The sequence below is a fragment of the Saccostrea cucullata genome, unplaced genomic scaffold (genome assembly GCF_032062105.1).
Source record: "Saccostrea cucullata isolate Sc308-1 unplaced genomic scaffold, CSIRO_AGI_Scuc_v1 ctg7394, whole genome shotgun sequence".
Taxonomy (NCBI): Eukaryota; Metazoa; Mollusca; class Bivalvia; order Ostreida; family Ostreidae; genus Saccostrea; species Saccostrea cuccullata.
This window is the reverse complement of record NW_026932254.1, coordinates 1-23,104: the sequence shown is the minus strand read 5'-3', so window position 1 is coordinate 23,104 and position 23,104 is coordinate 1. Positions and strand designations below refer to the sequence as shown.

The window sequence follows — 23,104 nt, the reverse complement described above, 5'->3', positions numbered from 1 at the left end:
GCTTATTCATTGTGTTACATGTAAAACAAAAGTGTTATCTACATATTCTGTTATTCAAATTCATATTTAATAAATCATATGTTATTTAGTTTAAGTTTTATTTATTATTTATTGTTAATACTGAAATGTTACTAAACTCGACATGGACAATTTTGAATTTTTTAATTGTGATAATTAAATGTAGTATTAGTACCACATTCACCCTCAGAAACAGTCTTAATTGTTTCTTTATGGATACATACCATGAACATTTTTTTTAAATCTCCCAGACACAGAAGAGTTACACTGATAGTTTTTTTTTTCAATATTCCTTTGAATGGAAATGTAATTAAAAACTTATTGATCAGTAAAGTTGCATTTCCCCTGTTTTTCACCAAATTATGTTGCTTGGCCAAACATTTGTTGTTCAAGTAAACAAATATCACATAAAAAAAAGAGAGAAACACCTGAGATAATTGAATTTTTGAAGGAAAAGGTTTTTATTATTTATCCTTAAGTTTGTTATTTGTTATAACAATTTTTATCACTTCTCAGCTAGTATATACCCTGTAGTATTCATTCTATAAAGACTTAAATTTGGACTAATAGCGGAGTCTAATATTGGAACCATTTTTATGATCCTGAAATCGCATATGGTCTTAATTTGTAACTCATTATATGAACAACTTTTAATCTTTCTTTTCGTTTTCGGTGTATAAGGTTAAAAAAGTTGTTCTAAAAATGAATGAATGCAGCTGTTTCTTTGAGATATGAGTTCCATTTTAAAATTTAAAGTTGAATTACTAAATCACATAGTACAGTATATAAATTTAATGATGAAGGAAATTTTTATGCAACTTTTTTGTTTTCTTTTGTTTTTGCAATGCTTTGAAATGCAAGATAAGTCTAAGAAAGTTACATTTTCAGTTATGCATAAAAATGACAAAGTCCAGAAAAGATATGTTTTAGTTACATATGAAAATAGCTAAGTCCTAAAAGTTACATTTTAGTTATACATGAAAATGACGAAGTCCAGAAAAAGTTATGTTTTAGTTATACATGTATATGAAAATGGCAAATTCCATAAAAGGTTACATTATAGTTACAACTTTTTTTGTACCTCAGAGCCTAGGTATAATTAAGTTATATACTTTAGTTATAACTTAGTTATACCTTTTTTGGTATAGGTTATTGCCAGAACAAGATGGTTTAAACAATGTGAAAATTTCAAATATTTTTCTTCTTGTCGTGTTGCATTAAATTTGTTGGTTCAATACAGTCTTTTCATAATATTGTGAAAACTTGAATAACTCTATGGTGTACTTCTTTTTACAGCATGTGAAGATGTTCAAAAACAGTGAAATGTATTTGTATAAAATTTGCTTAGGGGACCAATGTGCATGTTCATGCCCCATTACCTTACTACAGTATAATGGATTCAAATTTATCAAGTTAGATTTCATAATATCTTTTTTAATGTTGTAAGTGTCTGAAATCACCTACATGAAGCAACACTTTTTGAAGGTAAGTAGTTTGGAAAGAAGGGATCACTGGACAGCCCGTAAAGGGAGGTAAACCTTGCTTCTTTCAGATGGTATATAAATAAATGTGAAAATTGCTTCGAATATTGTTTTTGGTAAAATTTCAGACATTTGCAAAACGTTTTTACCAATCAAGTCCTTTTAGCTTTCAAAACTAAATAAACTAATTTAAATCATAACACTCTATGAAATTTTAAACACATTGCTTTTGGACAACTATTGAATGCAGAAGTTTTAAATATGACATGATGATATAAGTGGGTGTTGTACACTTGTTTAATAGTCAATTTATATGTAACCAATATATACAGTACTGCAATGTATATTACATGTATATGCACATAGATATATTTAATGATTCAAGATTAAGACGTTTTATTATTGCAAACTGCTGTTATGATGAAGAACTTATATTGATTAATTATAAATGTCTTTTTATAGTTTACTTGTAGTTCATTATATACTGAATGAATTTAAACCTCAATAAATCTGATATAGTTTGTTTTGTATTTGTACACTTTTATTGCACGAGGTTTTCAGGAATAGGAAAGGAAAGGATTAATAACAGTATATCATGGATCACATATCACAGTTTATTTTTAAAAGTATGCATATTTAAATTTAGCTGCAAAAATGTAGCCCTCTCCCTTTTTTTCTAGGGAAGGGGCTCCCTTTTTTTGAGGGGAGGAGGGGAGAGGTCTCCAGAAAATATCATATTAAAAAATCGGAGAGAGCTACATTATTGCAAGCTAATTTAAATTGCACAAAACACATAAAGATACATAAAAAGTTCATACCTACAAATTGAAGATTTAAGTTTTTTCAAATGCAAGTCAATGGCTTTCTTTCTGAATTGTGAATTTCAAGGCCCCTGGGTCATGTGGGTTAAGGATAACATAGAGGAGGTGGGCTCTAATTATATTTTGAAAATGAATTAATGCCTTCAAACATTTCTGATCAGAAAAGGTGCTTTTTCCAAAATCGTGCATGTGTGAACCTAGGGTCACGGGTCCTGTGGGTATGGGCACTTCTGATTATTGCTGAATATTACTGATTAGTTGAAATGTGTTTTTTCTCTACTCTGCCTAAGGGTTTTAAATAATTCAACTTAGCATGCTAAGTGTATAGTTATGATGAGCAATGGCGCCTCTTTCAAAATTGTGTATGCCATGGCCTCTGGTTAAAAATATGAACCAAATTCAATGCATTGTTGAAAAGTTGTTGCTTGATGCTCAGGTGACCTATAAGGCCCATGGGCCTCTTGTTTTATGATATCAAGTATGTTTAAATTTAGGTTTAACAGAACCATTAATACTTTCGGCCTGCTAAATCTTTTAGGTTTATTTGTGTTGAAGTTTTCCTGGAACTGCAGGGTTAAGTGTTGGGATTTTCAATGGAATTATATTTAAATATTTTTGAATATTATTGAATGAAGCCATTCTTATGCACGTGATACATTGAGCAGAAAACACGATAATTAACACAGCTGACAATCACTACTTTTTAGATATCAATTTATTTTATTCATTATTCGTTCTATTGATAAAACAAATGAAAAAAAGAATGCTTGTAAACTATCAGATTACATTAGCGGAATTGATCTTTTTTTATAAATCTCAGAAAATTTCCCTATTAGTTGTAAATTTTATATTTTGCGGATCTTTCTAGCTGTTCCCGGGAGGGTGATCTTTTAAAGAAAAAAGACGTCAATTAACGAGCGGTTTGAAGTCAAAATAAATTCATTCAACGAAAAAAAGAGAAGGTTAGTCAAAATCAATATTTCAATCAGTGAAAGGGATCTGATTTTGTATAGATTTTAATGGGAACACAACTGTTATTGTCTATCAATATGACATTAATGCATTCAATATTTTCGATACGCAAGAGCATGTTCGAGTACCATTAATTTAGACTTAAGAAAGCTACTTACAAAAAAAAAATGATGTGATACTGCATTTAAGAACCTCGATTACAGTTAGTATTTCATGCATCATAGGTCGTTAAGATGACCTCGTTGGCAGATACAGCCTATCATTGGGTTGTATTAATATTCAATTATTATGACATATTTCATTTAAATTATAAGAACTTTTTTTACTATAATTATGACAAAGCGTTATTGCTTATACCCCAAGGGCTCCGGAAAAGTGTGACCGGTCAACAGAGGACGTTTTAAACCTTCTAGGTACCTGATACCACTTCTACTTTTTCATATATACTAGCATGTACTTTGTTCGAACTCGTTTTAAACATTTGTTTATGTAGATAAGTAGTTTCTGTATTTGACAGGAAAAGTGTGACCGGTCAACAGAGGATGTTTAACACCTTCTAAGTACCTGATACCACTTCACTTTGTCATATATATGCACTTTGTTCGAACTAGTTTTAGACCTTTCTTTTTGTGGGTTAAGTAGTTTCTGTATTTGACATGGATGACCTTTACGATTTTAAAATTGAGTAGTTGATGTTCCATGAAAAAGAATACTTTCAAATAGGATGAAACGACTCAGGGTTTGAATAAGGTTTTTATTCAACCATAGGTAAGTACAGGAACACTGCACTGTAAAGCACATAAATTGAATTGACATACTAATAGTAAATACATCTTCTTATTCCTTTTTTATTAGTATTCGATCGTTTTTTCATATGCATTGCTTCCCCCACCCCTTTCCCACATCCAGTTTTTCTTCTCCTTGTCTCTGGTCATCTTGCACATTAATATTCTATCCTGCAAGATCATGCAAATAAATAATCTAATTCAACAATCAATTCAACAACTCCTCCCTCCTAGTGGAGCTGGAGTTTCTTAACATCCATGCAGGATCCCTCTACAACAGAAACATATTTCGCTTGTTTGAACACTACATTAAACAAAAACTAAAACTTTTGACCAATAAAATCCTCCGTTACGAAAAAAAATTCTCGGCTACAATACAAATGAAAAATTATGGAATACAAACAAATCTTAGAATACAAATAATCTTGAAATTATACAATGTGAATGGAAAATATAAAGTGCAAATGAAAAATTGTGCAATTCATATGATGTTTTTTACAAAACAAACGGAAAATGTAGAATTAAAACAATAAAAAAAATATACAATACAAAAAGACAATTATTGAACACAAAATAAAATTATACAGTGTACAAAACAAATGGTAAAGATCGAATATGCCAGACTAAGTAATCTTTCTACATGTTTGCACAATACCTTTTTACAGGGAATGTAATCTAAGGAAATTTGAGTTGGAATGAGCTTATAATGTGACCCAGACAGAGAAATCAATGCAAGATCATTCGAAAGCGTCCACTGCATATTGTTTGAAAACTTAAATTAATGCAGTTATCAAATTTAGGTAGCTGTCAATGAAATATCTTCCTATTATACCTCACTACCGCGTCTCAAAAATTTATTACATACCATCCTCGGTCAAATCAGAATGTCCTTTCTATTATTTAATGAATAAGCCTTCGCTGTAATATTCCCTGGTATTTCAGATGTGTTTCTTTTAATATCCAAACCTAAACAGCCGAGGAGTTTCGTAGTATCAAAACAAGGTATGAAGAAGGTCGTGTTATATATATGATTATTATACTTTCATGTTAAATACTACAATCTGATTAGTTAAGACGCAGTTACCAATCCGTTCTATTACCCTCAGCTGTAGCAACGCACGTGGCAACGGGTATCACAACGGTAATGCCACATGCGTAGAAATTATGCGCGTACGGTTCACTGTAGAATTTTCAAAACGTCAGTTGCGCGTTTGAATGAACCGGAATATACTTGACGTCAATAAAAGCTTGTTTCCGATGTAGCTTACTTGAAAACAACAAACGACAGACGAAACATGCTTGTGAGTGCAGAAATAACGAACCATTAGCCTAGATGATATAGGACTCTTAGAGTATCAAATGAACAATAAAGAGGTCAGTAAATCTTTTTCGATGTAGCGATAAATACCAGTCCATGCTGCCTTTGTCTGAGAAGCCCTCCTAAATGTTTCTTTTGCAATCATTTGAACTTTGTGTGTACGCTTTTGTTTTTTTTTTTTGTTTTTTTTTTTTTTATCTATTATTATTATTATTATGTTCTGTGATGTCCTTATGTGTGCAAGGCATATGAATAGCTGCATGCTTTCTATGTTGCTTTCTTTGCTGTTCAGTTCTCATTTCTGTCAGTGTTTGTAAATGTTATGTACTGTACTGCGCTTTATGGATTTTCTTACTTTTAACAGTCATATATTATTTATTTCTCTCAATTATTATTTTAATCATCATAATCAGTGCTTATTTGGACTGTAATAGCCATCCGTGTGCAAAACAAAGTATGCTGCTGCTTCTTTTTTTTAGTCTAGTTTTGTTCTAGTACATGTGATTTTTGTTTTCTTTATCCCTAAAGTGTCATTTTAAAGGGCTTCATTTAAATTATCTTTTGTTTTACTAACATTGTATATATTTTTTACTAATTTTTATCTTTGTGTAAATATGTTAAAGTCGGTTAAAGAGCTCACCACAGCTCATGTTTATTTCTGTTGAATTGTATATATGTACCGACTATAAATAAAATTACTTGACTTGAAATTACTTGACTTGGGGAGCTTGAAAGCTTTCTAAACATGAACGTAAAGACGATCGACGATTTTTTGCTGACATCCCAAATCAAGAATACACTCAGTATAATAAAATAAATGGTGCCTGTTTTTGGAGGGTAACAGCTGAAATTTTCACCCCTCGGAAAACCATTGTCAATGGTTTTCCTTGGGGTGCCAATTTCAACTGTTACCCTCCAAAACAGGCACAATTTATATAATGTCACCTATGCTAAATGCAACATACATATACGAGGGGTAATCAAAAAGTTCGTGGACTGAGGCTATAAAATTGAAACTATATAGCCTGTGCCTTTAAATTTTATTTGGAACATAAAAGAACAAAAGATAAAGAAATGTTGAAAATTTCAGCCTGATACGTTAATTACTTGCTAAATTTATTATGAAATAAAAACAACATTATATGATCACCCGGCGCTGTCGCCGTTTAGTTTCATTAAGTCCGACTACGTCATTGTTTTTCAATGTCCGCTTCTTCTACCTCATGCACTTATTTTGATGAGATTCGCTGCAGCTGAGTAAGGACAAAAACCCGCCTTGCTTATATGACTTTACAATGCCATAAACCGTGGCTTTCAATGAAAATAATATTCTAAATGGATATATACATTAAGATAGATCCTCGCTTGATTCTGCATGCATATTTTGCTTTTAGAATTCAATATCTACATTACATGATCAACGTTATTTTTGACGTGATTGATTTTTATACCTTGACTACAAATTGACATAAACTGTACATTCCTCTTCTCTCCGAATCTATTTTGACATTAAAAGTGCTCTGAATGCATATTATTTCTTTGTAGCCAGTTTTAACATTTCTTAGGTCTATATCAGTTTTTTCCACAGGCAAAACCTTATAAAATGTGGGAAAAGGAATCCCTTCCTCCTGTTGACATCATTTTAATGCCTTATTTGTCTGGACACTTCATGTAAAATTTACGATAAAATTTCATAGAACTTCCAGAATGAAGTAAAAATGTCATATCTTATGGAACAATTGTGTCCCAACACACACCTGAATTAATGGTAGTTATGGATATCAAGTGATCAGATAAAGAGAGTTTTTCTCAGTCACACATAGGTCGCAGAAACGTCGTGTTGGAGGTTGTGCCGACTGGACATACCATTGCTTACAAAAACATTACTTATTTGTTGAAAATTAAAATTTATGATTCATGTTTTATTCTTTAGATAGAAAAGATGATGCTGCATAGATATTTCACAATTCACTGATGTTTCTGAAGCAGTTTTAATTTTACGGAGCTAGTCCACGAACTTTTTGATAACCCCTCGTATACTTATCACAACCTACTAATAAGATGTGCCGATAAGAATGGCAGATAAGTTGTCTATACATTCAGATTATACCACGAATATGTAACATAAAAAACCGTAAACACTCGGGCATCACAAATGTTAATGAAACTAGAATCGTATAGAAAGGCTTCAAGAATCTGATAGATAAGTTTTAATATTTATCTTTAACTGAAATGTCATTCGACCTGACCATGAATGGGCTGTCGTTAGTTGTTTTAGAGGGTAGCAGATTGGATTACTTTTTTCAATTAGAATAATTATAAATATATTTAAACTAATTTAATTATGAGATTAAACAGTTGTTTAGAATCATGTTTTCATTGTAATTTCCAAGAAAACATTTCTCTAAAATACACATACATTAAACATATCCCCTGCATTAAATGTTACATGTAATGGGGTTCGAATTTCCGAAAAACAAACAATATTTTCAAAGTTTTAGTAAATTCTTATTTTGTTAGAAAATATTATGATTGCACACACAAGTAATCTGAAGTTGACATCAAAGAGATGCATGAGTTTCTGCCTGACAATATCTACGTGGTTGGAGACCAGGTCTTCCAAAAATCTATTGGAATTCCTATGGGTACAAATTGCGCTCTGTTATTAGGGGGTCTATTTCTATATTCATATGAAGCAGAATCTGTGCAAAATCTTATGCGTGAAAAGAAGAAAACGCTTGTTGGGGCTTCCAACTCGACATTTAGATATATCGACGACGTACTGTCAATTAACAATGGTGATTTCCATTCCTACGTCAATACGATATATCCTGGTAAGTTTGAGAAAAAAGATACCGCAGAGTCTGACACACTGTTTCATACTTGGATATTTTCCTTGAAAAAACATTTATGGTAATCTAACAACAAAGCTATATGATAACGTGATGACTTTTACTTTTCTGTCGCCAACTTCCCTTACTTATGCGGCAATATACCTTCGTCACCTACATACGGAGTGTATATATCTTAGTTGATTCGATACGCAAGAGCATGCTCTACTTATGAACAATTTCTTAAACAAGGTTAATTATTGGCAAGCACGTTGATGAAACAAGAATATCAGCCCTCTCCTTTAAAGTCATGATTTTGTAAGTTCTATAGTCGTTACAATGACCTTGTCAGAAAATACAATTTATCATTGAGTCAAATGCTAACTGATGTTTTTCATACTATTCGTTAGTCCATTATTTATACACTGAATTGACGACAGATTTTCCCGTTATTTCCTGACCATGACAAGGAGCACCTGGCAGGTGTGACTGGTAAGCAGGGGATGTTTACTCCTCCATGGCATCTGATCCCATCTCTGATGTTTCCGGAGGTCCGTGTTTGCTCTGCTCTTATTTCGTATTGTTTTAAATTTAAGATCTGTATTTACTTTGTTTTTCAATTAAAATCCTCGTTTTGATTTTATTTAAAAAATAAAGAAAATCCCAAACAGTTTAACTGTAAATGCTAATTATTGATTCATTAATTCATATTAAACACATGTCATTTTTCAAGTATTCTATGGGTCATTCTATAATTTCTACTCTCAAGAGAAAACATGCTTGCTTTCAAGCCTCCCTACTGCTGCTCTAATATCTCTCATATCTGACAACATTTCTTTCACCATTTCATGCTGACTTTCGACTTTAATTTTGAATATGATATCGTCTTCATCTTTCTCTCTCAAGGCCATTTTTTGGATTTTATTTAGGTCCACCAAGTATGTCTTTCCAGTGAACGTTTCCAATCTCTGGCAGATATCCGACATTGTCGACCAGGTGTCATCGAAATCTGTTTGAGGGGTTGACGCGGAGCTCACATGTGCAGTCAAGCTGTTTCGGATTGACCTGATTCTCTCAATATCATCACCAACTGTAACTTCTCCTGCTGCAGGCTCTTTTCCCCATTTTCCTCTGGTTGGTTTAGGAATCGTTACACAAATGTTTCTTATCAGTGTGTACATTAATGAAATGTCAAAATTTTTATATCCCGAATGCTTAGCATCTAATAAAATATTTTCTTGCTCCGGGCGCAGATTTTTATATATTGATGATGCTATTACTTTGTTATAAACAAGAGAAGGCGGCACCTCCAACTCTAAAATGTCTCTGTATGCCTGATTCAAAACATCATTTGTTGCGATTCCAAGTTTTGCAAATCTAGATCGGTCCCCAAGATTTTGTCCAGAAGGCAATGCAGGTCTGCTAGGGCTCACCTTTGCCTAAAACAAACCTAACACTTCTTTCAAATGCTTAAATCAAATAAGCAGAAACAATTAATAACACTAAAGGACAGATGATACAAACAAAAAATCGATGCCTGGATTGGTATGTATTTTCTGGTCTTATTTCATTGAAAAGGATGTAAAAAATAAATTTCTAGAATGTAAAGAAATTGTAAACCTTCTATGATGTTCAAACTTCTGTTTATCTGAGACCATCCTTATTAATCTATACAAATATTTTTCACTTCAAAGTCCATTTTTGTGAAAATGTGAATAAAAACTCAAAAATTACGAGGTGAAAGTTGTTCATTTTATAGATAAAAACATTACTCAAATTGGCATTTTCACATTTTTTTGACCAAAATTTGTTTGTATCATTTGTCCTTAAAGTAGAATTAGATCAAAATTTTGTAAAATTTTCTGAATTCAAATTTACATCGACATCATAAATTGAAATAAAATTGGAATAAATGAAATATACCGTAAGTACAGAACACTTTATTTCATTGAAATCTGGAATTTTTTCTTATATGTAATATAAAACGTTAAAAAACCAAATGACTAGAGGTAAAATATTCATCTCATAAAATCTTTTTTTTTTCAGAAAAAGCAATTTTTAAATGTACACCTAGAGAGAAAATTTAGAATTAGATATAAATGAACCTGTAGATTGATGATCATAAAATCAAAAGATGCATGTCATAATGCTTAAGAGAGAATGTCACGAACCATCAAGCCTCTTCTATATATATCATGAAAACTTGAAAAATTTGCTTTTTTAAATGGCATTGATAGTGAAACATTTGGGATGCGCTGATAACATTTTGCTATAAAACAGTGGCCTTTGTGAACCGTTACCATGGAAACCAAGACCAAACATCCCCAAGTGTGCAACCATATCGGTGAACGTATATTTACTAATTTTTTCATTTGTAGATACATAGGTGTCACATATTATTAAATCAAAGTTAAAACACATAAGCATAGAAACTTATTCTAATATTTTTACCACTAAACATCACTGGTTAAAATTAAAAAAAATATTTTTATGCCTCTATATTCTAGTTTTGTCTTAAATAATTAAGCCAAAATAAGAATTAAATTCTTTAATCTACAACAAGATTATCTCAATCTGGTATTAAAAATTAAACAAACACTTCCTTTTCTACAAATTTAAGATTCGGCAAAAAAATGAGAAGCATTTGTTGCAGATAATTTTTATGAGCAAATTTTACCTCACTAAAAGCGCTTGAAAAATTCAAAGAGTTACTTCCCTTAGCTGAATCTTTTGTGTAAACAATATGCAATATGGCGGCAAACTTGGCTGATGAGCTCTGTGTTGTTTCCATGGCAACACATAAGAAGGTAGATAAATAATAGTTTTGTTGGTCAAACATCATTTTCATATATGTGAAAGTTGTGTACAATGAACACTTTTTACAACCAATATAAGAAAACAGGAGGTAAACATTTTAAGTTTCCATCTGAAGCTTGATGATTCGTGACATCCTTTCTTAAAGAAGAACGCGTGTCTATGAAAGAAATACAAACTATTCCTGTTTTGGCCCTGTCTGTTCATACTAATGTATACTTTGACTTGAAATTATGCAAGAACAATAAATAGATTAATTTACAAGATCAGATGACTTAATACCCATATCAACAGCGTTCAAGGAAATAAATAACCACGTAACATAATTATGTTTGTTATTTTGTCTAATACTGTATACTTTTTCACAGAAAACTTTAAAAGTTTTTCCCCTTTTTTTTATTTTTAGTATAAGTAGCGGCGCTTGTGACAACACCATACGTTTATTATTTCAAATATTTTTTTTTTATTTTAAAAACGTTCATTGAAATAAAAAAACAAATAACATAGTTAAGCAATGAATCATTATATTTATTCTTCCAATGTTTATGTGTTCTTACAACTGCAGCGGTGTGTGTGATCTAATTGAGTAATTAGAAACGCTTGTTACAAGGTTTTTAAAATATGTTTGCACAAACCGTTGCAGTAATGAAAATATATCTTTAAAAAATAATGTTTCATTGCTTATATTTACATTTTGTTTAACTCTCTTCCTTGAACTGCAATTATGATTTATGTTTTAAAACTAATTTATTATCCTTTTGGTAAGCTACAGTTAATGGAAGATCCAAATTAACAGGTTCTCTTCAATGTGAGAAACCTTTTTTCGGTGTAATATGAGCCCACAAGTTGGTACTTCAGTATGTTCGGTGCGTTCATATTTTTAGTTTACCTTTTTGTGTTATCCATTATTTCAGACAAAAATTGATAATTCAAAAAATAGCATTAATTTTTCTCAAAATGTCGTACATTGACTGAGTGAATAGTGTTTAGTATGAAATAAGGATAGAATGTATCAAAGATGTAAAGAAAAAATATTCAATATTTTGATAGTGAAATCAAATGAAAAGCTTTAATAGAAGAATGCCAAATAAAAAAAAATCTAACCCCTCTAAAACTTTGAAAATAATTTTAGCTATTGGAAAATTGTTTTAAAAAAAATAAAAAGGCAAAGTAACTATAATTTTGTTTTACCTGTTTCCAGTATTTGGTGATTTCTTTTGTGATAATAACATGCTTGTTCTCTAGATTGCAGTACGGACACTGGAGTGTTGGCTCTGTTAGCTCAGTTTCTCTGATAACGTGACTTCTTTCATTATCACAAAATCCGACACGTTTACATTTGAAAGCAACATGGAATTTCAAGTTTCTTTGGAATGTACAAGAAAGAATGTGCAATTCATTCTCAATTTTCTCTTTTATTTCGAAACACGTCAATGTATCAATTTCTCCATCAAGAACAGACACCTGCAACTGAATTTCTGTTGGGGTCATTCCAAGGAGAACGTTGTGGTCCCCTATAAGAAATACAGCCGCTGTCTGGTAAATGCAAGGTTGTTCTTTTCCTTCCTTTTTTTCTTTGACAATGCTCCAAGGAATTTGCATGCAACTTGCTACAAGGCGATGGAAAATGCCCGCAGGAAGAACATCAAATGTGAAGCAGAGGATGGATGAGGAAGGGTTTGATGAGAACGAGTTTCCAGGATATGTCTTTTTGTTCATACAGGGAACATACCAGTTTTTGTCATCCATTTTAACCAATAGCCCCAGCTTCTCCATGTACAGCATGATCTCATCTTTGTGTTCAATGTATTCGTTATCGTTCATTTTCCAAATCCTGGACAGCAAAGTGTCACTCAGTTCTCCCGTGTCATCGAATTGGTCCCACTCAGATGAAAACTCGAGTAAATCCTCCTTTGCGTGATTTTTATCCGTGATTACATTTTTGAACGCATCTGCAAACCATTGAATATCAAGGATGATTACTTCCTTGAGAACATTCTGGTTGAAATACAAAATGTCTCTGATATCATGGAAATACAGCAGCATGATGTTGATATCTTCAACGCTCCCCAGTTTTATATCCGATGGTAATGCTTCATTGAAAGCCATAAGTGTCCTTATGTTGATTATTTTAAGGTATTTCTTTTCTTGGAAGAAGTTTTCAAACATAGCCCATGAGCGCGGAAGCTTTTCACCCCAGTGATCAAGTTTCTGAACAACATCCACAATTGACTCCTTTATTTTTTCGATGCTTTCATTTTCATGAAATCCTATTGCAAACGCCCTATTTTTGTCAAGATGCCCTTGCAGAGACTTGTCTTTTGTTTCCAAAGTTTTCCATATTTCACGGAAAAATTCCACTTTTTCCTAAGAGAAATGTAGAAGAAGGCTTAATTAATTACGAAAGAATCCAAAGGCTTGACATTTTATATGTTGGACAGCTAAAGATGATGAAAAATCATTTCCCTCGTTCATAGCATACTTTCAACATTATGATACATGAAAAGTCAGCAAGCAAACACTTCTAGAGGTTTTTGTGTGGCAAGTTAACATATGTTTTGATTGTTTCAATAATTTTTTTTAATTCTTAAATTCCATACTTCTTAGCCTCTAACCAAGCATCACCTACCATTAGATTAAGATCTTTTTAGATGTTAATGTATAAACATCCAGTGTTCCCCAATTAAAAAGTATGCTTCGTTAAGTGCTTTCCAAATTACTCGGTGACATGGCCTTAAGATCATGACATACGTTCTACTGGTTTTTATTTAACGATTTTAATGTTTTCCATGCCAGTTAATCGTCCATAACCGGTGCATTAATGAAAACTGGAAATACACGGCACACAAAGGTTTATAACGCCGATCTCTGGAAATTTTAAACAGGGGATTTGTTACCTAGGAAAAAAATAAATCGAACAGTATTTAAGATCAAAAGTTTTTAAATCAATCCAAAACAGGAGCAGAGCAACCACGGGCCTCCAAAACGTCAGAGTTGGAATCAGGTGCCATTTAGGAGTGAGTATCCCCTGTCGACCGGTCACACCCGCCGTGTGCTACTTGTCATCATCGGGAAATAACAAAAAAATCTATTGTTAAAAGAAAGCAACCTAAGTTGACTATTGATCACCGCCGTGGGTAATGTATTGATTAAGTACATGTAGATTGAACATTGCCCAGATATCTTTGTGTTAGAATGTTTGATTGTTTGTTTATTGTTTTACATCCCATTGAATTTTTTCATATCCAGACTGACTTCATCGAATTCCATTGAAGGGCTTCAAAGATTTTTTGACATTTACTCGGCACACGGGATCATTGAACAGTGAAGAATCGGGCACTGAATGCCAACTCCTTTCATGAAAGAGGGCCTCGAGTATTAATGTCTCATCCATATGCTTCAATATGCCGAGCCCTCTGCGAAGGAACAATAGCTACCTATTTCGTATCATTTTAAATCATCTAACAACATCCCATAGAGGGTCACGTCGGAGGTGATAGGTCAAAGTCGAAAAAAAAAAACAACTGCAGACGCATTCGCTTCAGCAAATATACGATGATTTCGCGGGGGGCAATTTCATTTGTCGATAGAATTTGACTTCTGACGGTACCCTGAATGGGATGTTGTTAGATCTCAGTGTAGCGAGTGCGCGAGCGGATCTAATATCTAATTGTAATTAGATTGTTAAAATAAAAAGTTCATTTATTCTTTAAAAGTTTTGATATATTGCACATACTATTTTTTCTAATCTATATTTTTTTAGTAAACCCGAGAGCGCCAAAATGAAGATCAAGAAAACTACACCACTCTCTGGTTACATGCAGCTTCATAACACATAGTAAGAGAGCATGTTATTTTTTTTAAATCACATTCGTGTTTATTAAGCTACATCGAGTTTGGTAACAACCGTGATTCCCTGTTTTTATATTGATATTATTTACCTCTTCTGTCATTTTTTCAGCATGAGTACCAACCAGTAGAATTGGAGCCTTTTCACTGCTGTATTGATGAATATTCTTTGCCCAGAAAGATACATAATCTAAATAATCGAAAAAAACAATTATATTCAAATTGGGCCTTATGTTATTCCTCCAATGTAAAAAGGCAGATTTACCGTATTATATTTTTACCTGTTTCCAGTGAAGTCAAAAATGTACATATCAGACTCACAGGTTTTTGTGGACAGGACCCCAATCATATTCAACCTCTTGTTTGAATTCTTTTTCAGAAATTATATTTATTACACTTATCTATCATGTGTACAAAAGAACAAAATCGTATACAACCCAAAATAATTGCTCCACAAAAATACCCCTCTTTACATTATAAGAAATCTCTTTTGTTTTGTTTTACTAAAGTCTAGATTATTTCAGTAATAAGTATAGCTTTTTGGGGAAATGATTCCAGACAGAGGTAGTAAAATGTACTAAAAAACAATATGAAGAAACATAAAACAATTATTTGTTAAAAATTATTTTGCTCTTGCGTTTTCGGATTAATTGTCAGTCTTTCATAAAAAGAATAGTAGAACTACAAATAACTAAATGTACCAAACAATACACATTTACATTTTTAATTTAAAAGTTAAAAACAAGTTATTTGAAAAGAAATTCGGATCCTATGATCCTGCGCTTTGTCGGGTATAGTTTGATGAAGACAAGAAATAAATACAAGAGGCCCAGGGGCCACAGCGCTCACCTGAGCACATCGGGCTTGAATTTACTCCCCCCTTCCAGGCGTTCATCATTTGAACTAACTAGAATCTACACTACCTGAGGATGATTCCATATAAATACCCCGGGTATCACTAATCATAGCTTTGAAGTACTTGAAAAGAAGATTTTAAAAGGTTTCCCTATATATCACTATGTAAAACTTGGGTCGGCCATTTTGGCCCCACCCTATCCCCAGGGCCGGGGGTCATGATTTGAAAAACTTGAAACTACACTACCTGAGGATGATTCCACATGAGTTTCATCTTTCCTGGCCCAGTGGTTCTGGAGAAGAAGATTTTTAAAGATTTTTCCTGTATATTCCTATGTAAAACTTTGGTCGGCCATTTTGGCCCCATCCTTGCCCCACGGGTCACGATTTGAACAAACTTCAATCTACACCACCTGAGGATGATTCCACATGCGTTTCATCTTTCCTGGCTCAGTGGTTCTGGAGAAGATGATTTTTAAAGATTTTTCCTATATATTCCTATGTAAAACCTGGGTCGGCCATTTTGGCCCCACCCTATCCCCGGGGGTCATGATTTGAACAAACTTGAATCTACACTATCTGAGGATGATTCCACATGAATTTCATCTTTCCTGGCCAAGTGGTTCTGGAGAAGAAGATTTTTAAAGATTTTTCCTATATATTCCTATGTAAAACTTTGGTCGGCCATTTTGGCCCCACCCTTGCCCCGGGGGTAATGTTTTGAACAAACTTGAATCTACACTACCTGAGGATGATTCCACATGAGTTTCATCTTTTCTGTCCTAGTGGTTCTTGAGAAGAAGATTTTTAAATATGTTTCTTATATATTCCTATGTAAAACTAGGGTCGGCCATTTTGGCCCCATCCTTGCCCCAGGGGTCATGATTTGAACAAACTTCAATCTACACTACCTGAGGATGACTCCACATAAGTTTCATCTTTCCTGGCTCAGTGGTTCTAGAGAAGAAGATTTTTAAAAGATTTTTCCTATATATTCCTATGTTAAACTTGGGTCGGCCATTTTGGCCCCACCCTTGCCCCGGGGGTCATGATTTGAACAAACTTGAATCTGCACTACCTGAGGATGCTTCCACATGAGTTTCATCTTTCCTGGCCCAGGGGTTCTGGAGAAGAAGATTTTTTTAAAAATGCCATAAATTTTTAACAAATTCATGATTATCTCCCCTTGGAAAAGGGTGTGGTCCTTCATTTGTATAAACTTGAATTCCCTTCACCCAAGGATACTTTGTGCAAAGTTTGGTTGAAATTGGCCCAGTGGTTCTTGAGAAGAAGATGAAAATGTGAAAAGTTTACGACAACGACAACGACGACGACAGACGACGGACAAATTTTGATCAGAAAAGCTCACTTGAGCCTTCGGCTCAGGTGAGCTAATAAAAGCTTATTTGACAAACACAAACCTCTATGTGTCCATTCCTTATAAATGGAGCGTTTCTGACTACACACTTCTTCTCCAACCATTTCATCAAATTGTTTCTCCATATTGAACACCAAAATGAAGAATGCTCGTGGACTCAGAAAAAGCTGGTGTGAGGAATAATATGAACACTGCCCCGCAAAGTCGACCATAGATATTTTTTTCTCTGGTTCATCCGAACCATTTTGGACAACTCTTAAAACTCCTAAACTTTCCGAGTGTTTAGCAATATTTGTATTTCCTTCAACTGATTTTTCTCTTGTTACCGGTACTGGAGCAGCGGCTTCGTTTCCTTTAAGTGACTCGGGTTCTGTGTCTATGCTATCCTGTGACGAGTCTTCATCGTAAGCGGCCTCGCTAGCAGTGTCTTCTTTCAAATCCCCTGGATCATGGATATCATTGATATCCAGAGCTTTCACTTCATCAAATTTCTCCACTGGGGATTCAAGAACATGGTGATGTTGACTTTTTTCATCAATTCTAACCTTAAATCGTTGATTTTGGCTGGATGAATTAACTGCGAAATTATAACAATAATGAACTTTTGTTCTGAGTAATTTATCTTATTTTGATCAATTGCCTTAAAATATTTTTCATGTAATATGAAAAAAAATATCGAACATTTAATACAATGTAAGCGGTGTTCATTTAGGCCTTTTCTTTTCTTTTCTAATAATTATAATAACATATGGCATTAAAACAAGCTCTTTGCACATTCCGGAAATAAAAAAAATCATTTATCTTTTATTATAATTTCTGTATGTTTAAACAGATTGTTTTCACATCTCCTATAATTTCAGAATTTCTCAGGCAACAAAATTAATGAACATTTATCTTGTACAATGGACATAAACGTTGCTTTTAAATTGCAGAATGCAATTTTGAATTATTGATGAAAAGAAAATTAATTATATATTTTTTTTTCTGTGACAGTCCACAAATAAGTTTTCGGCAGTAGTAAATCCATTTCTCTAAAATGCAAATCCCCATGTTGTGACCTTGACGAAAAGTATAATTACCCGACATCATGGCAATTGACGATTAAAGTTAGCACGTCTTACGGTCACTCGAAGCTTTCGGTACAAAATATGTACATATTTACGGTTATGATGTAACCTAACTCCGGTTAAATAATTTGAACAACTTAAAATTTACAATACCCCAGGATGCTTTCAGATAAATCTTAACTTTTCTGGCTAAGTGTTTCTTGTGAAGAGTTTCTTATTTTCAATGAAAATCTTGGATTTCCAATCGGGGCCCAACCTTCCCCGGTCATGATTTTAAACTTCAGAATCTTCACTAACCAGGATACTTCAAACATTAGTTTCAGCTTTTCTAGTCCAGTTGTTCTTGAGAAGTAGATTTTATTATTTCATTATTAAACTTGGATTCTCTATTGTGGTCCTGTCTTATGGATGCTCCTATATACGTATTAGCTCTCGACCAAGTATTTCTATAGAATGCGATTTTTAAAGATTTTTTCCTAAATATTTCTATCTAAAACTTAGATTCCCTATTGTGACACCGTCCTACCTCCGGGTTCGGGTTATGATTAAGAACTATTCAGAATTTACACTAGTACTAATAGATGCTTCTATATACATTTCAGCTTTTTGGCCCAGTGGTTCTTAAGGCGAAGATTTTTGATGACCCCTGACTATTTTGGTCTTTTCTTGATTATCAAATTCAACCACAGGGTTAGGCCTTAAGTAAGGCCTTAGATGGAGCCTTCATTTTAAAATTTAAATTTCCCTTCACTTAAAGATCCTTTGTACCAAATTTGGGTAAACTGGTCACTGGTTCTTGAAATGAAGATGAAAATCTGAAAATGTACAGAGACGGACGGACAGACAGCTAGACGGACGGGTGACGGACAACGGGTGGTCAGAAACGCTCAATTAAGATTTCATCACAGTTGAGCTAACAATACCTTTGATTGTGTTTGACACATCAAAAACGTCAGTTTGGATATCTATTCCTCTGGTAGATTTTGTATTTTTCCGAATTTCCTCAAGATTTATGTCCTTTAATCTCTCTAGCAGTGTTGACTTCCCACTACCTCCACATCCTATCAACATCCCAGTGGCATGGTGCATGGTGGTTTTTCCCCTCTTGAGATTCTCCAGAAAATTTTTCACCGAGTCATCTCCTCTCATTATAACTTGTACTGGAATACCCACTATTAAAAAATCAAAACATCTCTAAAAAGTCTGATACTCTTTGAGTTTATGTTCAAAACACAAAAATGGGTAAGGACTCTATCACATCAAGCTGCGTTAGTTAGTCCATGGGTTATTCAAAGGATTCAAATTAAAAAAGGATCAGTTTGACGAAAAACTTTGAGTACGGACCCACCTTTCTTTCATTTTATCAATCATGTAAAGAATTTTAGCATACTGAAATATTGTTGTGAGATGTCATGTGCATGTCACGGACTTGCAGGTAGGCATACTTTTCATGAAGCGCCAGCGTGCTTCAAGAATATGCCTATGTGACAATTCTGTTTGATTCACAAACCAATAACTCACACAAAACTTCAAAACATTCCTTAGTCGTGAGCTGGCTGACAACGTTTTAATAAATCCATGCAAGCGCATTGTGATATCACAAATGGACGCTGAAGAAACGCCAATGGGCCGCAGTAATCGCTGTCACAAGTTTGTTTTGTTGCTGTACACCGTATATTTGCAGTCAAAAAAATCACAAGAAAATTAAATAATCTTATCAAAAGCGCCTTAAAGCACGATAGATACGCCGTGACATCTCCAAGGCCTTCGCGCGCTCTCCGTGCAAGCACAGTCTATTATCACTGCATGAATGCTGCGATCATTTGCGTCTTCAAAGCTTTTATACAGGACTTCCACTGCGTTGTAGGTCTCATCGCGCTGCTACAGCGATTATACTACGATTCTGATGCATTCGTATGACAGCGATCACAAGGCGCGAACTTTGTACATACCCAGAGTTCACTTCAATGCTTATTTACACATATCTTACTTTCATGTAAGTTTTGTTTTATTTCTGTGCTTTATTGGTTCTTGGGGAGAAGAATTTGAAATAATTCTTGCAATTATTAATTTTTTTAAACATCCCAAATCTTGAGAGGCTGTATGGTCCTTTTTCCTTTGTCAAAATTGCTTTGTTTTGTGTATAGTTGTGTTTGTTTTGTGATTCAAGAGAAGAAACTGTGAAATGTTTAAAAAACGTGAGTTATGTTGTAAATATCCACAGATGCACCAGATAAGCATCTTTGGTTTGATTATAGTTTCACCTTGCTTCTTCATAGACTGATTTTCTTTCTTTCTGGGGTAGAGGAAATGCATTAAAATAAGCTCAATAAATACCAAATGAACGTACTCTTGCTAAACACTAATTCATGTATTGATTGATCCTTCATTGTTGCATGTGTAAATATGTCTTCCCCAAGTCTTTCTATCAGCTGTTCTGCTTGATTTTGCGATAACCAACAAACTTCTTCCTCATCCTCTCTTCTCACGTAATTTGATGATCTACAATACTTTGCAACGTTTTCTTTATCTGCCAAATTTAGAAACAGATCCAAAAATTTTTGTTGCTTTGCAAATATAAGAAAACTGTAGTCTCTGAAAAAATCACAGGAAAATTCGAGATTGGAGCTGTCTTGCTTAAGTATTGATTTGTACTTTTTTATTTTGCCAGGTTCAAAATTCTTCTTAATCTTCTTTAATCCAAAAGCTTTAGCCACGGCATTATATTTCTCCATCCATTGTGTTTCTTCAAGATTTAATTTATAGTTGTGGCAAAGAAGAAGGCACATCAAAACTGCATCTTCATCTAAAAACAAAAATGAAAATTAATGCCTGCTTAGTGATTCAATTTTTCCCTTGAATGAGATAACACATTTGGTTCATTTTTGGCCCTGTGCAATTTTGAAAATCAGATAAGAACACATTTAAATCAGAACTACTCAGTTTTAGTTGAAGATGTGTTAAATTTCACTTGGACCCTTGGTGACTTCATATCAAATAGAAATGACGTAATTGATTGTCGTCTCCATGCATTATGACGTAATGAATTTCGTCATTTTATTTAAATCTTGAAAATTTCTTTAAGAATGACAAACATTTAAAACTGTTTGTTTTTTAAGTTTGGATTACCCCCCTTCCCTGATCTAAAATGTTTTATTGCAGCCCGGAGGACCGGGCTGCTCTATACATATAAGTTTAAGTGTTTGTGTATGGGGATTGGGGTGGGAGTAGTTATGTGGAATTAAAGGTTTTCTTAACATTGAAAAGATTGTTTATCAGAATGTTCTTTCCGTTTATAAATTACGAGATACATTATATATTTACTTCCATAAAGTGAATCTGTAAAAATATATAAGATTTTCATGTTTAATATTTAAAGTTACTTATCATTTCCTATCGAAACAACGACAGGTCCCTTTTTTTAGAACATCGAATTTTATTTCTCGGATAAAAACGTACTCTGCTCTGTTCGTGTTTTATATTCTAAAATTGAAAATGAATACATTTTTAAATATAAATGATTCATGTGTCTAACTTCAATTTATATTTTATGCAGCAAACATTTACTTGAGGAATTGATCAAGTTTAACATTGTATCGTTTTTGATTGATTTTTATCCGACTACAAGTTTTTAAAAATATATGCGACTAGACGCATGCCTTTTTACACATACATCGTAGCAGTTTGTTGATCAAGACTCATTTTCATTGTTTACTTTATATATTTCCCGGGCGACAATTGATGGTTACATCAATGTTTTCTTGTTATATAATGAAAGAACTTTTTCAGAAGGATATGGAGATAACGAACAGTATTCAATCTCAAAGTCCATTAAACAATATACAAAATCAGAGCAGGGCAAACACGGACCTCCGAAACATCAGAAGTGGGATCAGGTACCACAAAAGATTTTAATGAAAAATATTTTGGACCGCGGGGTGGGCTTATATTTTTATCAAAAGTTGAGGATGCTCATAGATCAAATTCACACATTTCCTTAAAAAAATCGAGAATATTGAAGTTTCACAACGCCCGAGTTTTTTAAATTGGACTCTCATTGACTTTTTTTTAATAGGAAATGATAGCACTAAATCAATACTTCATGTTGATGTTCGATATGGGACGTTGGGACTTGGTCGGTTAATTGGCCATTATAAGTGAACCTACCTCCTCATTTAACGAGCTCGGGGATGGGTCCTAATATTTAAAGTATTAAACATTATGTCAAGTATAATCTTATTATCTACACACATAAAATAATTCAAAAATTCAAAACAAAAAATCGTGTTTAATTTTCATGTTTTGGTGATACTGTTCATTCAGTATGACTTTCTCGCCCTGAAATTGTATTTTAATTATAAAACAGGAAGTTTTTCCTCCATTTTTTTATCCCAATAAATCATTTGACAATATGTTATGGTTATAAGCCGACAACTAAGGGGCGCCAAGGAGAGTCTAATATCTGACGTAAAGGACAGTTCTCGACCATGACTTAAAATATTTCTCAGGACCTTGGATCACGTATTTTAAAAGGTCCTAAATATAGTAAACATGGATCCTTCATCACCTGCAAACGGAGTGTTTATATCTCAGTTGATTCGATACGCAAGAGCATGCTCTAAGTATGAACAATCGCTAAAACTAGATGCTGTCATGAGACAGTAATACCCGCACTAAGGTGTTTGCCTCTAAATGCACACTTCTTCATATTGGGCTTTACCAAGGAAAAAGCAGGGGCGGATCCAGCAATTTTTGAAAGGGGGGGGGGTTCCAGGGTTATGCCCCTCTAACCCCCCACCCCTACATATTCTCAAGCAAAGATTCACAGACTTGTATGGAAAGATCTAAGGTTGTGGTAAATACTATCTATGTTTTATGTCCTTCAAAAAAAAGTGTACCCCCATTCCGAACAAAA

The 23,104-nt window shown here is 33.5% G+C and overlaps 1 protein-coding gene across 1 annotated transcript; it reads right to left on the bottom strand.

Moving 5' to 3' along the window:
- Positions 1 to 8,990: 8,990 nt before the first annotated feature.
- LOC134234732 (uncharacterized) lies at positions 8,991 to 21,016 on the bottom strand. The gene is made up of 7 exons (XM_062716786.1): positions 20,540 to 21,016; positions 19,113 to 19,361; positions 17,166 to 17,699; positions 14,982 to 15,079; positions 12,216 to 13,407; positions 9,677 to 9,695; positions 8,991 to 9,357 (listed from the first exon to the last, which is right to left on the bottom strand). Exons 1-7 carry the CDS (start codon positions 20,976 to 20,978, stop codon positions 8,991 to 8,993), a joined length of 2,898 nt encoding a protein of 965 aa, XP_062572770.1. The 5' UTR covers positions 20,979 to 21,016.
- Positions 21,017 to 23,104: the final 2,088 nt, after the last annotated feature.

Excerpts from the sequence above, each read along its gene's own strand:
- LOC134234732 (XM_062716786.1), bottom strand. The coding sequence starts at position 20,978 with ATGTGCCTTCTTCTTTGCCACAACTATAAATTAAATCTTGAAGAAACA. Across the intron at positions 19,362-20,539 it reads TGAATTAGTGTTTAGCAAGA|TGGGTATTCCAGTACAAGTT; the intron begins GTACGTTCATTT and ends ATTTTTTAATAG. Across the intron at positions 13,408-14,981 it reads CTGAAAAAATGACAGAAGAG|GAAAAAGTGGAATTTTTCCG; the intron begins GTAAATAATATC and ends CATTTCTCTTAG.